Source organism: Rhinichthys klamathensis, unplaced genomic scaffold (genome assembly GCF_029890125.1).
Source record: "Rhinichthys klamathensis goyatoka isolate OS25496 unplaced genomic scaffold, OSU_Roscu_1.1 h1tg000005l_1, whole genome shotgun sequence".
In the NCBI taxonomy this organism is placed as follows: domain Eukaryota; kingdom Metazoa; phylum Chordata; class Actinopteri; order Cypriniformes; family Leuciscidae; genus Rhinichthys; species Rhinichthys klamathensis.
This window is the reverse complement of record NW_026606558.1, coordinates 4,871,819-4,886,614: the sequence shown is the minus strand read 5'-3', so window position 1 is coordinate 4,886,614 and position 14,796 is coordinate 4,871,819. Positions and strand designations below refer to the sequence as shown.

The 14,796-nt window shown below is 38.8% G+C and overlaps 2 protein-coding genes across 3 annotated transcripts in view; one reads left to right on the top strand and one right to left on the bottom strand.

Annotated features, from left to right (window-relative positions):
* The window catches only part of LOC130088870 (FERM domain-containing protein 5), a 134,019-nt gene extending 120,664 nt beyond the window's left edge, over window positions 1-13,355 (top strand). For both annotated transcript variants that reach the window (XM_056255850.1, XM_056255857.1), the window contains exons 9-14: window positions 655-718; window positions 875-966; window positions 3,608-3,682; window positions 4,650-4,718; window positions 4,909-5,015; window positions 12,433-13,355. In XM_056255850.1, the coding sequence (XP_056111825.1) occupies window positions 655-718; window positions 875-966; window positions 3,608-3,682; window positions 4,650-4,718; window positions 4,909-5,015; window positions 12,433-13,025 (1,000 nt within the window). In that variant the 3' untranslated portion in view covers window positions 13,026-13,355. The remainder of the gene's footprint in view (window positions 1-654; window positions 719-874; window positions 967-3,607; window positions 3,683-4,649; window positions 4,719-4,908; window positions 5,016-12,432) is intronic.
* Window positions 4,924-14,796, bottom strand: part of blm (BLM RecQ like helicase) — a 29,291-nt gene continuing 19,418 nt past the window's right edge. Inside the window, exon 23 of the mRNA XM_056255830.1 lies at window positions 4,924-5,063. The gene's annotated coding sequence lies outside the window, so the exon portion shown is untranslated. The remainder of the gene's footprint in view (window positions 5,064-14,796) is intronic.

Below are 14,796 nucleotides of genomic sequence, written 5' to 3'. Positions count from 1 at the left end.
AAGAAAAAGTGCAGAATTGATTTGTCTGTGTGTTTGTTTGTGAGAAATACAACAGGAAAAGAATATTTAAGTTTATAGTGTCTTGTTCATTTTAATAATTAAAATGAGCTCATATAATACAATTTGGAAACGTTGTCAACTTAATTTAATTTGTGTAATTTCATGCTTTTTTATCGAGACTTCATGAATAATACAGGATAATTGTTTTTTTTTACTGTAACATTGTTATCTATGTAGTTTATATATTATATTATATACTGTGTATGTATTTGTGAATGTATATATATATAAATACATATATATATACAATGTAAATGTAATTAATTATATACATTTACGATAATTAGTTATATACATTAATACATTGATATTTATGTATGTTTTACTATAAGGTCATTTTGTATGTAGTTTATGTATGTGTAGATAGACAGATAAAAGACAGACAGATGACGGGCGGTCAGACAGAAAGACAGATAGATAAATAAATAAATAAATAAATAGACAGACTACATGGACAATAATATTCACACACACACACACTGTATATATGAAATTTAATAGTTACACAATATACAAATACAACAATATACTTTACATTTCATAACATATTATATATTGTAATACCTTTATTCTTGTATTCTTCCACCTGTACAGGCACGAGGTGACCAAACTGAAGTTTGAGGGAAAGACATTCCATATATATGCAAATCAGAAGGAGGTGAGAACATTAATTATGCCAACATTGGTAAAGTCGAAGATAATTACAATATGACAAATTTTCTTATGATAATGACACAATCTGTGAAACTTTAATAATACCTTTCAACGCCAGTGCTGGATCAGTGCACCTTTAATGACTTATCGTTATGCACAGGACAAAAAGATCATCTTGACGTACTTCGCACCGACTCCAGAGGCCTGCAAACACCTTTGGAAATGCGGTGTTGAAAATCAAGCTTTCTACAAGTGAGTTTTTGCACTCCTCCTTTCATTGAGACACATGCATCAGTTGGGTTAGACAGGTGACATGCTTCTGAAAGGGCGACTGCACAATAAACAAGTATCATTTCCTCTTTCCAGAGCTTACTTAAGCCTGGTAAATAAGCTGACTAAAAACTAATAATGCAAGACAAGTGTGGTGGTCTCGACGGCTGCTTTTAGATTCCATCACTGTTTTTTTACCTCACGGGTCAACTAATGGAACAGCCGCGTGCTGAGAATGACCTTTACTGCCTGAGCGATGAGAGATGGGTCCTGCTAGCTCCTCCAGAGCGATGTCCGTGCACATTTCAGTCACGGTTGGCTGTACGTGTCCTTGCCCAGGCCATGGGAAGTGTTTAAAGCGTCCTGCAGCTCAAGGAAGACCGCAGTGTTACGGATGAGCCCAGACTCACAGAACTGCTGAGCCACCGCTGGTTTTATGATGAACGATTTTGGCTAAGTGAGGTGACATCTTTGGAACAAGAGTCTGTTGAGCACTCATCATGAAGTGTGGGAAAGCTCAATTTAGGTGAGGGGAATGGTGTAATCACTGCATTGGCATTGCGCCTTATCAAAACTGAATCTGCATTGTATTCCAAGTCTGACTGAATTCATTCCGCTGGGGGGAAAGAGAAATGTGCTGTAGCTCAAGTCCCCTAGAGAAGTGGAATTTGTGGCAGATGATGATTGAAGAGTGGGTTTTATGATTCACATAAAGGCTGTCTTTGGGGAAGGAGATTCCACACCTGGTGATGAAAAGCCTGAATCGAATGATCACCAGAGACTGACTGAGTCAGAATACTTTCAGTTTCAGTCATTGAGGGTTACATAGAAGATACTGTATGTGCATGTGCACGTCATTGGGGTAGGTAGTATGAAAAAATCGATCTTTTTTTATTAAATAATTCAAATCGTTAGTATTTACTTAATAAAAAACACTGTTACTTTCTTAAATACAGCTGAATTAAACTAATGAAATACAATTGAAAATGAATCCCATTTTTTTTTGGAAGTTGATGAATGCAATCTAAGATGTAAGATTGTTCATAACACATTATAAATGTAAAGCTGTTTTTATGCAACTTTTGAGATGAAAACAAAAGACTGTAAAATGAATATTGGAAAGAAAATTCTGATTTTTATTGGATGTCATATTTGAAGTCATTGTTAATGCACACATACTTGTGTCCTCAGATCAATGCAATTTTATGTTAATTGAATGTGGCAAGTTATAACTAATATAGCAAATAATAATCTAACACAGTATAGCAGGTCTAGAAAAATACGTTTTCACAGATGTCTACGGCTTCAGGTTACAGTTTATGTCATCATATAACCAGTGGTGGACAGAGACAAAGTGTTTTTACTTAGTAACTGTACTTAAATGGATATTTCACCCAAACATGAAATTCTGTCGTCATTTACTCACCCTCAAGTTGTTCCAAACCTGTATGAATTTCTTTCTGTTTTGAAGAATATGGGTAACCAAACAGTTGATGGATGCCCCATTGACATCCATTGGAAGTCAATGGCTACCATCAACTGTCTGGTTACTGACATTCTTCAAAATATCTTCTTTTGTGTTCAGCAGAAGAAAAAAATTCATACAGGTTTGGAGCAACATGAGGGCGAGTAAATTATGACAGGATTTTTTTTTTTTTTTGATGTACTATCCCTTTAAGTAAATTTTCAAATATCTATACTTGTTTTAAAGTATTTTAATTTTATCTTCACAACATTCCAAAGTGATGTCTGATTCGTGATCAGGCCGTTTCTTTTCAATTAATATGTTAAATCGGTCCTATACTTTTAACTTTTAACACTTGGGAACATTAAAAAACCTTTTACTCAAGTAAAATTGAAAAGAAGTACTTACTTTTACTGGAGTAATCTTTTATTAGGGTTCTCAAGCACTTGTTTGTACTTCCTCCACCACAGTAAATAGGTAAAAAGAAACTTAGAAACATATCTACGGAAGCGTATTGCATTCACTTGAAGAAAAAAAAATCTACTCTGTTTTTCTGAATTAATGAGTTAATTATCTCAGAATTACGAGATCATTTTTCATGGAAAAAAGTTTTTGCTCTGTTTTTCTGAATGAACGAGTTAATTATCTCAGAATTACAAGATAATTTTTCATGGAAAAAAGTTTTTGCTCTGTTTTTCTGAATTAACGAGTTAATTATCTCAGAATTGCAAGATCATTTTTCATGGAATTTTTTTTTGCTCTGTTTTTCTGAATTAATGACTTGATTATCTCAAAAACTCGAATGAAAAAATATCTTGGAAAAACAGAGCAAAAAAAAAAAGAAATTTCTATGAAAAATTATCTTGTAATTCTGAGATAATTAACTCGTTAATTCAGAAAAACAGAGCAAAACCTTTTTTTCCATGAAAAATTATCTCGGAATTCTGAGATAATTAACTCATTAATTCAGAAAAACAGAGTAGTTTTTTTTTTCTTCAAGTGAATGCAATACGCTTCCGTACATATCTGATTACAGCAGTGTCATATTTTTTGTGTAAAAGAGAAAATCTCCTTAATTCAGAATATGCAGCTTAAAAAATGTGTAAATGTGTTCAGAGACCGTTTCGAGTTGAATGATTTCTCTCTGCCCGTCCTCAGGTTGGAGAAGTCGAGCCAGGTTCGTACGATGTCCAGCAGTAACCTGTTCTTCAAGGGGAGTCGTTTCCGCTTCAGGTAAGTGTGGATGGATAGGTCACTGCCGGTGGACCACCACAGCCTCAGGGGTCCCTGCTCCAAAAACAGCCTGCCGTCCTCGTCACGGTCACATAGAGGCGACAGCTTCGGAGCCAATGCGCCACAACCTGCTGCGGATGGTGCTGTTCACTCAGGCCACCTCTTAGACACAAGTGTTTACTTATTACCAGCAATTGTAACAGATGAATGGAGCCATCGGGGCAATTGAACAAACAGCACGGTCCATTATTATAGTGGGCTCTCAGGCTCAAACGCCTAATTAGGAAATTGATAACAGTTATTTTCTCACTCCTATGTAAGGAGACAGGCTGGATTTTAAGGCAATGACTCCGTTGGGAGTTTTTTGTTAAAGGGAAGTAGTTCAGTCACAGACTGAGAGGCAGAGATCGAGTTAAGAGAGGCGACTCAATAAGGTTAATCTAATTCCGGAGCTTCATGGACTCTAGTAGCAGTGGTCACCATCATCCCTCAGTCACGGGGATCACAATTCCCACCAAAATGCCAGCTGTTTGAAACCGTTGCAATGGTTGAGCTGTTTTCTTTTGGTTGATTTGAATAGATGAAGCTGAAACAGTCTCAAAACAGGGTGTGTGAAATGAACACCCAGCAACAACTGTATATGCAGGTGCTTTTTGCACAGTGGCAGGTAGTTTTGCTCATCTGCCAGCTACTGTGGTGAGTGTCCTGTAACATATTTCCAGTCAGGGGATATTTGTGCATCTTATATTGAAGATATTTGCTATTTAAGATTACGGCAATATAATATAATACAATGTGAATACAAAGAGAACTATATTTTAGATATTGACGGTGATATCATTTTTGTTACAGTGTGAATATATATATGGGTATTTAAGATGATTACATTTTTTTTAAACAAATATATTTGACACTAGCAGGGATAAAACTGGACACTTTTTTGTAATTCGTTTTTGTTTGATTTCAGTGGAAGAGTAGCCAAAGAGGTAATGGAGCAGAGTGCAAAAATTAAACGGGAACCTCCAGAAATACATAGGTATGCATGAGTGCCCATCTGTGTGGCAGTGTTAACCGTATAATTGCTAACACTGGGTCATGTTCTTTTGATGGCGTCACATGTGTGCATGCATGCCCAGTAAGACTGACTGATATCTGTAGTTGTAGGACATACTGTAATATGATAAATGAGGGTGTTGATGCAGTACTGTATGTGTATGTGGTCACAGGGCTGGCCTGGTGCCCAGCAGAAGCTGTCCATCCATCACACATGGGCCACGGCTGAGCAGTGTCCCGCGCACCCGCCGGAGAGCGGTACACATATCCATCATGGAAGGTGAGAGTCCAGTTCAGCCCATTAACCTGAGTTCAGCTCTACGCTACGCTGAAAACACATGCAGAGCGCTAAATGTCAAATCACTTAATGGTTTGTAATAACATTCAAATGCTGTAGGAAATATATATATATAAAGGGCAATTCAAGACATGAAGACAATGTATAGGTACTCAGTCAAGGAAACTTAGGGTGTATTCACACCTGCCTTGTTTGGTTCGATTGAATCGAACTCTAGTTCGTTTCCCCCCTTGGTGCGGACCTTTTGGGCAGGTGTGAACACAGCAATCGAACTCGGGCGCGGACCAAACAACCGAACCGAGACCCAGCTGAAGAGGTGGTCTCGGTACGGTTCCAAACGAACTCTGGTACGGTTCGTTTACGGTGTGAACATGAACCGACCCAATTGCAAGAAAACACTGGGCCTTTGAGTTAACAGGCTTCCGTAGTCGGAGTTGCGTTATGGGAAAGTGATCTGTTGTAGCCTACTACATTACATCTGTTGTGCGTCTTTCTGCGCGTCGTGTGTGCATCATTGGAATGGAATGAATGAATGAGTGTGTGCATCAGGACTTTCACATACAGAGCATTCTCTTTAGTCTAATCGCGCATAGATGCAAAAAAAAACATTTGCAGTTCATATAATGTAATGATGGTTACAATACAAGGATGATGCTGCGTTAATTTACGTTAAGCCTTTTTTGCACTTCCTGATTTCTCTACTTGAGAATCCTTGTCCAATGAATGGACGACCTTAGCACACGTGTGGTTTTGTTTACAAATTTTGGTTCACTTGCAAAAAGAGCAGTGTGAAAGCGAACCGTACCAAAAAAAAAAAGAAAGAAAAAAAACGTTTTATTTGGTCCGGACCAAAGCAAGTGAAGTATCGGACTTTCCTGGTGTGAATACACCCTAAAAGATTTCTTATGAAGGTGAATGTGCAATGTATAAATGTACTGTATGTGTGTAATGAAAATATATTCATTAAAGTGAACCCCGACTAGTGTGGCATGTTGGCCTTATAAGTTTAACGTGGGCGTCAGCTATAAAAAGGTGATACAAAAACACTTCAAATGTTTTTGATTTTATTAAAAAAAGACGAAAATCCGTTCACTCGTAGGCCGCCATAGTTATTTACGTCTCAATGCATTCTGGGTAGTGACGTGTAAAGGTTGTAGTCGGTTGAGCCTAGCCGCTGTAGCCGCTTCATATATTGTTTTTCCAACGTACCGGCTAGCTAGCTAAGTTTTGACAGTAGTGAGATAAACACGTCTGCCGTTCACTGAGCCTTTTCAGTTTGAACCCGAGCGCTTCAACCCGGGGTTGCACACCGGGTCCGGACGAGAAGCGCAGCGCCCCGTCTATGACAACTCGAGGTATCGCACACCGGACGCGCACTTTGTCAGTTTATGGCCAGCAATATTGTTATGTTTAAGGAAGGACATTATGGAACTAAGATCATGTCTGTACTATGTTATGATTGTACTGTACAATTAAATACAATCGTTGCTTATTAGTCTGCAGTCTGAATTCACTTTACCTCAGAGCGTCCGTTAACTGAATGAATTGAGAATATCACCTAAAAATCCGGTAACATCAGCAATTTTCATTCAACCAGCTGATTTCTGTAAATAAATGTAAAACTAAATGTATATTGCTGCGCAGGGTGAACTCAGTATATACATTAACAACGATTTGAGACAAATAAATGTACATTTAATATAAAACTATGTAAATGGTGCTCTGTGGCGCGGCAGGATTTTGAACAAGGTCCGAGAGGTTATTTCTATGCGTTCAACATAGTGACTGCTTAGGGAAAATAAAGCAAACGACGGCGGTAGATGACTTATTAAATTATTTATACCGATAGTACGATCGTCTGATCAGCTGCTGACAAAAAGTGGAGCTCTTTACAGCAAACGCTCTCGTTCTCGCTTGGCATTGGCAAACTGCCCCAGACACCATCTATTTTGCCCCACTCTCGCTTCTTCAACTCTCTGATAATCTTCATTTTCATGTAACTCTTGAGTAGGCCTATCGTTTTCCGCGTTATTCTCTTGATTTAAGCCTAAGGTGCGCTTGGGTTCAAACTGAAAAAAGCTGAACGGCAGACGTGTTCATCTCGCTGCTGTCAAAACTGGGCTAGCTACAACCTTTACACGTCACTACCCAGAATGCATTGAGATGTAAATAACTATGGCGGCCTACGAGTGAACGGATTTTCGTCTTTTTTTAATAAAATCAAAAAAATTTGGAGTGTTTTTGTATCACCTTTTTATAGCTGACGCCCACGTTAATCTTATAAGGCCAACATGCCACACTAGTCGGGGTACCCTTTAAAAGAATATTTTTTTTATTTGTATTTAAATAAATTATTTAATATAATATCGTTTTATTTACATTTTATATATTTTTTTAATTATACATTTTTATTTTATATATTTTTTTATTATACATTTTTACCTGATATGTTTATGTATCTGTGTGTGTGTTTATACATTTTAAAAATGTGTACAATTTTATGCAAAATTCACAAATATACTATTACAAGTTTATAAATATTTACAAATATACAAAATATTTGTACATTTTTATCTTTATTTTTTATAAATAATTTATATAATTTGACAATTGTTTTTATAAAAATGTTTAATTATACATTTTTATATGTGTGTGTGTATTTTTTACATATATATATATATATATATATATATATATATATATATATATATATATATATATATATATATATATATATGCACATGCGTATTCACAAGAGTTGAAAAGTTGACCGCATGCAGTAATATGAGGCTGGAGCAGTCTCACTTAGAGGACTGGAGGTGCAGGTGCTTCTGTCAGTCACAGAACTCTATTTCTGTGCCAGCTGTGTACAGTCAGTACTAACACTTCCCTGTGGCACCAGCTGTGCCATCTTGTCCCACCCATCAAAGGCTTACCGGTGTCCTCTGCCCACCCCTTTATTCTGGGTCTCATCTATTGAGCCTGACTGTTAGACCAGCATCACAACACAGCACTGCCCACTCTTAACATGAGCACATAGACGAAGTGCGGTTCAGTCCCTGATCACTGTATCTCTCTGGAACAGCGCAAAGACCATCTGAAGATGTTGTGAAGAGCTCTTGTCTGCAGTGCGAACGATTCAGAGAGCTTGGAGGATAAAGTCAACTGTCCTACATGTGCTGACTGTGAGTCTTCAAGGAGTATTAATACCCTCGTCTGAAAATAGACAGGGCCTTTCCTCGCCATTTAAGTCACTGGCTGAGGGAGGGAGGAGGTGAGAGGTCTGGGTGGGGTACGATTCGCCACCGTTTACCAGCACAGCCAAGCCTTTACCCAGCAGCCCACGGTGGAAAGAGGGCACCGGTACCAGGGTTTCTACGTTCGCTTTTGGGAGATAAACATGGTGAAGTGCCTAATCCGCATCACCACGCGGGTGAACGTCCACCTGCGCATGATCAACCACTGCTATCGGGATGTAAAGGTTCGGGTGCTGAGTTTGGGGCCTCGAATGCTGGGAAAGGCCCTTGGTGTGCTGCCCCTTTACCCGGCACTCACGGGGCAGCAGGACCAGCTGCGGGCATCACCTTTACCCATGACTTCACCGTCTTATGCAGTGCCCGTCACAGCTATAGGTAAAGTCTAATGCGTTTTAGTTTGGGCTTCAGATGCTTGATTGGTTGTTTAAATAGATTTTTCTGAAGGTCTTTTCAGTAAGATATATTGTATTTCTACTTTGTTATGATGAAATTGGGTTAGAATAGAAAAGGCAGGTAATGGAGTTTCTTTTGGTGTTGCTGCAGTGTTTTTTTTAGTTTTCAGCATAAAAAGCACTTTAATTATGTAGAACACACAGTACCATTCAAAAGTTTGGGGTTGGTACTGCTTTTATTGAGCAAGGATGCAATAAATCGAAGAATTTGAATAAGAAATGTTTTTTGTTTAGCACCAAATCAGCATATTAGAATTATTTCTGAACGGTCAAGTGACTCTGAAGACCTGAAATGACACTGACTGACATTGAAAATTTAGCTTTGCCATCACAGGAATAAATTGCATTTAAAGTTATTTTAAACTAATAAATTTTGCAATATTACTGTTTTCATTTTTGATCAAATAAATGCAACCTTGGTGACTTTAAAACCTTTTAAAAAATCATACCGCCCCCAAACTTTTGAACAAAAGAGTACATTTGAAATAAACAGTTACTTGTCTATAAATTGTTGAACTATTCAATGAGATGTGTGGATTGAAGGTACTCTACCTTACTCATTAAAGGGTTAGTTCACCCAAAAAATGAAAATTCTGTCAGTAATTACTCACCCTCATGTTGTTCCAACCCCGTAAGACCTTCGTTCATCTTCGGAACACGAATTAAGATATTTTTGATGAAATCTGAGAGCTGGATCACTCCTCCATACTAGTCCATAGGCTTCTTCAGGGATTGAACTTGCCGGCCTCGAAAAGTTATTAAAGACATCGTTAAAATAGTCCAAGTGACTATGGTGCCTCAATCTTAAGTTTATCAAGCGACGAGAATACTTTTTGTGCGCAAAAAAAAAAAAAAACGACTTTATTTCAACTATTCATGTCCATCTCCTTGGGCCTCGAGTCAGTTCACTAGTGTAATAGCGTAAGCTTCTGTTGTTGTACGTCACACGCATCACGCACATAACCAGCGTCGGCCAATAGTGAGCCTACGTGTGACGTAGCTCTACGGAATCACACTACGTTAACTGACTCGAGGCCCAAAGAGAAGGAAATTAATAGTTGAAATAAAGTCGTTATTTATTTATTTTTTCGCACAAAAAGTATTCTCGTCGCTTGATAAACTTAAGATTGAGCCACTGTAGTCACTTGGACTATTTTAACGATGTCTTTCATAACTTTTCGAGGCCGGCAAGTTCAATCCCTGAAGAAGCCAATGGACTAGTATGGAGGAGTGATCCAGCTCTCAGATTTCATCAAAAATGTCTTAATTCATGTTCCGAAGATGAACGAAGGTCTTACGGGGTTGGAACAACATGAGGGTGAGTAATTACTGACAGAATTTTCATTTTTGGGTGAACTAACCCTTTAACAGAAGCTGCTCTCTTCTCAAGAAAAGGCTCTTCATATGTCCTGATCGTAATACTCTACAGAGCATGTTAGAAGTTTGAAAGCTGTAGAAGCGTTCCTGGGTGTTCATTAATCCACAGTCTAGTCTGTTACTGCAACTAAAGAACTGCAGGAGTTGCAGAAGTGTACAGCATAATGTTTGGAGGACTGCACACTAAAACCGAAATCTCATTCCAGCTGTGAATTGGATGATAGTATCAGAGTAGCCTTCTATCACCTGAAGCTGGGTGATACAAGAAGACATTGACTCAATAAAGAAGTAATTCAGCAACTGAACTGCTTTGACAGAAGAAATTGTGCTCTCAGTCCAGACATCAATTCTGTTGATACTGAAGAGAGTGATTAACTTAAATAATACATTAGATATATCAACTGAAGAGTACAAAAAGTTCAAACCGGTTTAAAGAAAAATAGGATTTCTTTAAACTAGTGCTAATGGAAGATTTTACTGCAAAAGAAGATTTAACAGTCAGTTAGTTATTGCAAGGTTCACATTTTTGTTTAAACAACATATTGGCATGCAAAAACAAAGTAGATTGTGTTTTTCTTTGGTTGAAGAGGCTTGCACATTTTTATGAATTATTAATGCAGAAGTACAGGTAAATACAAAGGCTTCACAAGCGTTTTTCTTGCAGCTTATAATTCAAGTAAAATCTAAGTTGTTCAATTTCAGGCATCTTAAAACTCGAAAAAATGCACTACAGTAGATGTGCTTTCATGCGTCATGTCGTTGACAGGGCATTTAATATTGTGAATGAGAGGAATCTGGTTGAGCAGTAAAATGTCGAAATCCTAATCCTTTCACATCAGAATAGAGATGTAACATATCTGCAGTGACATGCTCAAGAATCTAATGCTCAGCAAAAGCTAGCATGTTTTTCTACTTTGGCTTCCTTGAGGAAAAGGGCATACGAGGATTTATGGGAGATTTGTAGCATCCTCACTTTGTGGTCTCTGAGGTCGCTTACTGTGACGAATCCTCTTAACATAAGTGTTAAAGTTACGTTTAAGAACAGAAATATACTTCCACTCCCAGTTAGCTTCTGTATATCATGCAACTTCTGTACTGAATTATAATGGGCTGCTATCTGCTGTTTAAAGCCTTTCTAACTTAGTAGCAATTGAAGACTGTGCGCTATGCGTCTGCATGTTGTATTGCGAGGTGTAGTCCTTTTGATTTACCATGTGTTGCTAATTATTACAGCACCTCGGTAAGTTGGCTGTTTGCCTGTCAATACTGTACATGTGATTCCCAGTGCCTTTTAGTACAGTGTCTATCAGTGCAAACAAGCTGGGAAATGTCTTTTCACATTAGCGCTCTGGTCTGTGATTTAGTATCTAGGTCTGTCACCTGCATGATACCCTTCTAATATTCCCCATCAAGCCCCATCAAGCCGTATGCACACCGTGTCATCCCCCCCTTCCCTTTCCGATTGTTGCTTGTCAGATTGTGACAAAACCCTAAAATAGGAAATTTGTGCATATTTTTCATATTGTTATGTAATGTTTCGTGATTATTGTATATTCGACATACTTCAAACTTTAACACATAAAGTATTAAAGGTGGTGATGGCGCAGTGGATAAAACACATGCCTTTGGTGTGAGAGACCCAGGTTCGAATCCACTGTGAGACACCAATGTGTCCCTGAGCAAGACACTTAACCCCTAGTTGCTCCAGAGGCGTGCGACCTCTGACATATATAGCAATTGTAAGTCGCTTAAGCGTCAGATAAATGTAAAACACATATATGATGTAGCATTGGCAGCCTATGCATTGTAAGTCTGGACATTCAATGTTAAAGTTGGCATGAGAAGAATTTCACCCTATCTATTTTGTAAATGTATTTTAGGGCATTTTCCCACCTGACTTGTTTGTTTGGGACTCTGGCACGTTGCAACTGACGCTGGTAGGTCACGTGACAGTAACAACATGGCGGATGTAGTATGTCCGAATTCCTTTCATGCTACCCATATTCATACTATATATAACTTACTTTTTTAACGGTCGCAATTCAAATTCAAATGCAGTACCTACTCAGTACTTGATTTCGGACTCAACGTAACACTGTGTCTACACTTGACGCGACAAATCCTTTTGTTCTTCATGTCAGAAGTAGTGTGAGTCTTGAAGTGTGTCAGAAATAGAACGGGGCATCAGTTTACTGTCGGGAATTTGTCGTGTCGCATCCAGTGTAGACAGAATCACTGATTATAATGGGTTATTTATAAATCATCAAGTTGCCTTTTTGTCTCTCTTTTATCTTTCCCCTTCCTACTGTCCAGGTCTGGAATCCTTGCGGGACAGCGCTCACTCCACTCCAGTGCGCTCCGTGTCCCACGGCGACTCCTTTATGTCACGTTCGCGCAGCCATGTGATGGACTCCGGCGACGGGACGGCGGTCATCTCCGACGAGACCTACAGTCCCTCCGACAGCGTGCTGCCCACACCGGTGGCCGAGCACAGCCTGGAGCTGGCAGTCTCACGCCAGATCAACGGCGCCCCCTGCAGCATCGAGGAGGAGAAAGAGTCGGAGGCGGGGACGCCCAGCGTGGGAGACTTGGCCGAGTTAGGGGCGGACAGTAGGGCGACAGGCCCCTTGAAGAGCGCAGGCGGGGAGGCCACGCTCAGCGAGACGGAACAGGTGAATAAGTTTGTTTTAAGTGTACTCCGTCTGCTCCTTGTGACCATTGGACTCCTCTTTGTCTTGCTCCTCCTCCTCATCATCCTTACTGAGTCCGACCTTGACATTGCATTTTTACGTGATATCCGCCAGACCCCCGAGTTTGAGCAGTTCCATTACGAATACTTTTGTCCCCTCAGACGGTGGTTTGCCTGCAAGCTCCGCTGGGTGGGCGGGCTGCTCATTAACAAGTGAAAATGAGGCACTAAAGCTCGTAAAGCCTCCCTTGTTGGGGTCGAGAAGACGCTAAACACGTGGAGAGAGAGAGAGAGAGAGAGAGGTGGAGGGCACCGACCTGTCCCATGAACCCAGCTTCTTTCATGACACTCCTGCTGATACACGGTGGACCACCAGGCCCACAGCTCCTCTTCTCTTCCACTTTTAGTTTTCTCCCCCACCCATTTTTACACCTTTATTTTTTTCTTCTTTTTTTACAAAGACATTTTTTGGGTTTTTGGTTTCTTTTTTTGGATTTCAGGTCATTTCAGGTATTTTATTTTTACAAAAAATAAAAAAAAACAAAAAAAACAACAACAACAACAACCTTAATTTAAAGACTTTAGATTATTATATTATTCCTTAAATATGGAATATGAAATATTTTGTTGCAACAAGAAAATGTTGCCTTTATTTATATTTATTTTACAATAAAAATGATTAAAGTCTTATTAAAGAATGTGGTGCGTTAAGTCTAGAGAGACGGCAAGTTGGTTCAGTATAGTGGGTTTGGAGAGCGTGAGAACGTGGAAAACCAATGCTTTTCTGAGTTTATACATAATTCATGTCCATACGTTATTTAACGCTTAGTAATTTTCTGAAGGCTGCTATAATTGACCACACCGACGATCAGATCAGCAGAGGGTTATATGTAAGGTAAGAATGTGCAAGTTATTTTGAAAGCGAGACCTGAAGAAAGACTGGAAATGATGTTATTTGAATAAAATTGATGGGTACATTTGAGTTCTGTATTTGGTGGCTTGAGATTTAGGGTGTCAAATACGTTTTAGGAATATAACTGTGTTTAGGCGGTAGCAAGCTGTGAAGTAGAAATCATTTTAAAAGGGTTCTTTCTTATGGATACAGAAAAATTAATTGGTATAAATTGTGTTCTGTTATGTGACCCGATAGTGTCGATATATGTTGAAGAAGTTCTCACGACTGATTTAAAAGCAACTAGCACCCATAGATCCAGTCTAGCTACAGTAGATGTGCAATACTGTAAGGGTTTGATTTTTAAGAAATAAGTACATCATTTTTGTTTTCATGAGTATGTGCATTTGCTTTATTATTATTAGGTGTTCAAGCACGAAGTGCTGAAAACCTATTGTAATTGTAAGGATTTTTATTATTATTATTATTATTATTATTATTATTCTTCTGCCGTAAAACGCATCGTGCAGACCAAACCGTAAGTGCTAGAGACTTGAAACTTTGTCAGATGGTAGTACAAAAATCGAGGAGAGCTTATCAAATTATGAGCCCGATTGGCCCATAGGTGGCGCTATAGCAACCAATTGCGCAAAACTGCTCATAACTCCTAGACCGTAAATCGTAGACTCAAGTGTCTTATATCATTGGAAAGCTGGACTCCTGACTTAAAAAACGTATATCTCCGATTTCATTTCCGTCATGATAGATTTTCCGCCATTTTGAATTTTGTCAAAAAACGACTTTTGCGAACTAGTCCCTGATTTTTTGCCCGATTGGAACCAAACCAGTGCACAAATGTTCTGTGGAGTCTGAATATAAATTATAATCGTAAAAAAGTTGAAATTTCGATTTCCGGTCGCTAGGGGGCGCAAAAAGAACGTTGTGGGAGGAGCCTATTTTACTAAAACGACTATAACTCCAGAAGTAAATTAGGTAGGTTCACCAAACTTGGTACAGTTGTGCATGAGTTCAATCTGAGGTCACAGTAAAAAAATCGCGACGATCGAACACTAGGTGGCGCTATAACATGAAAAAA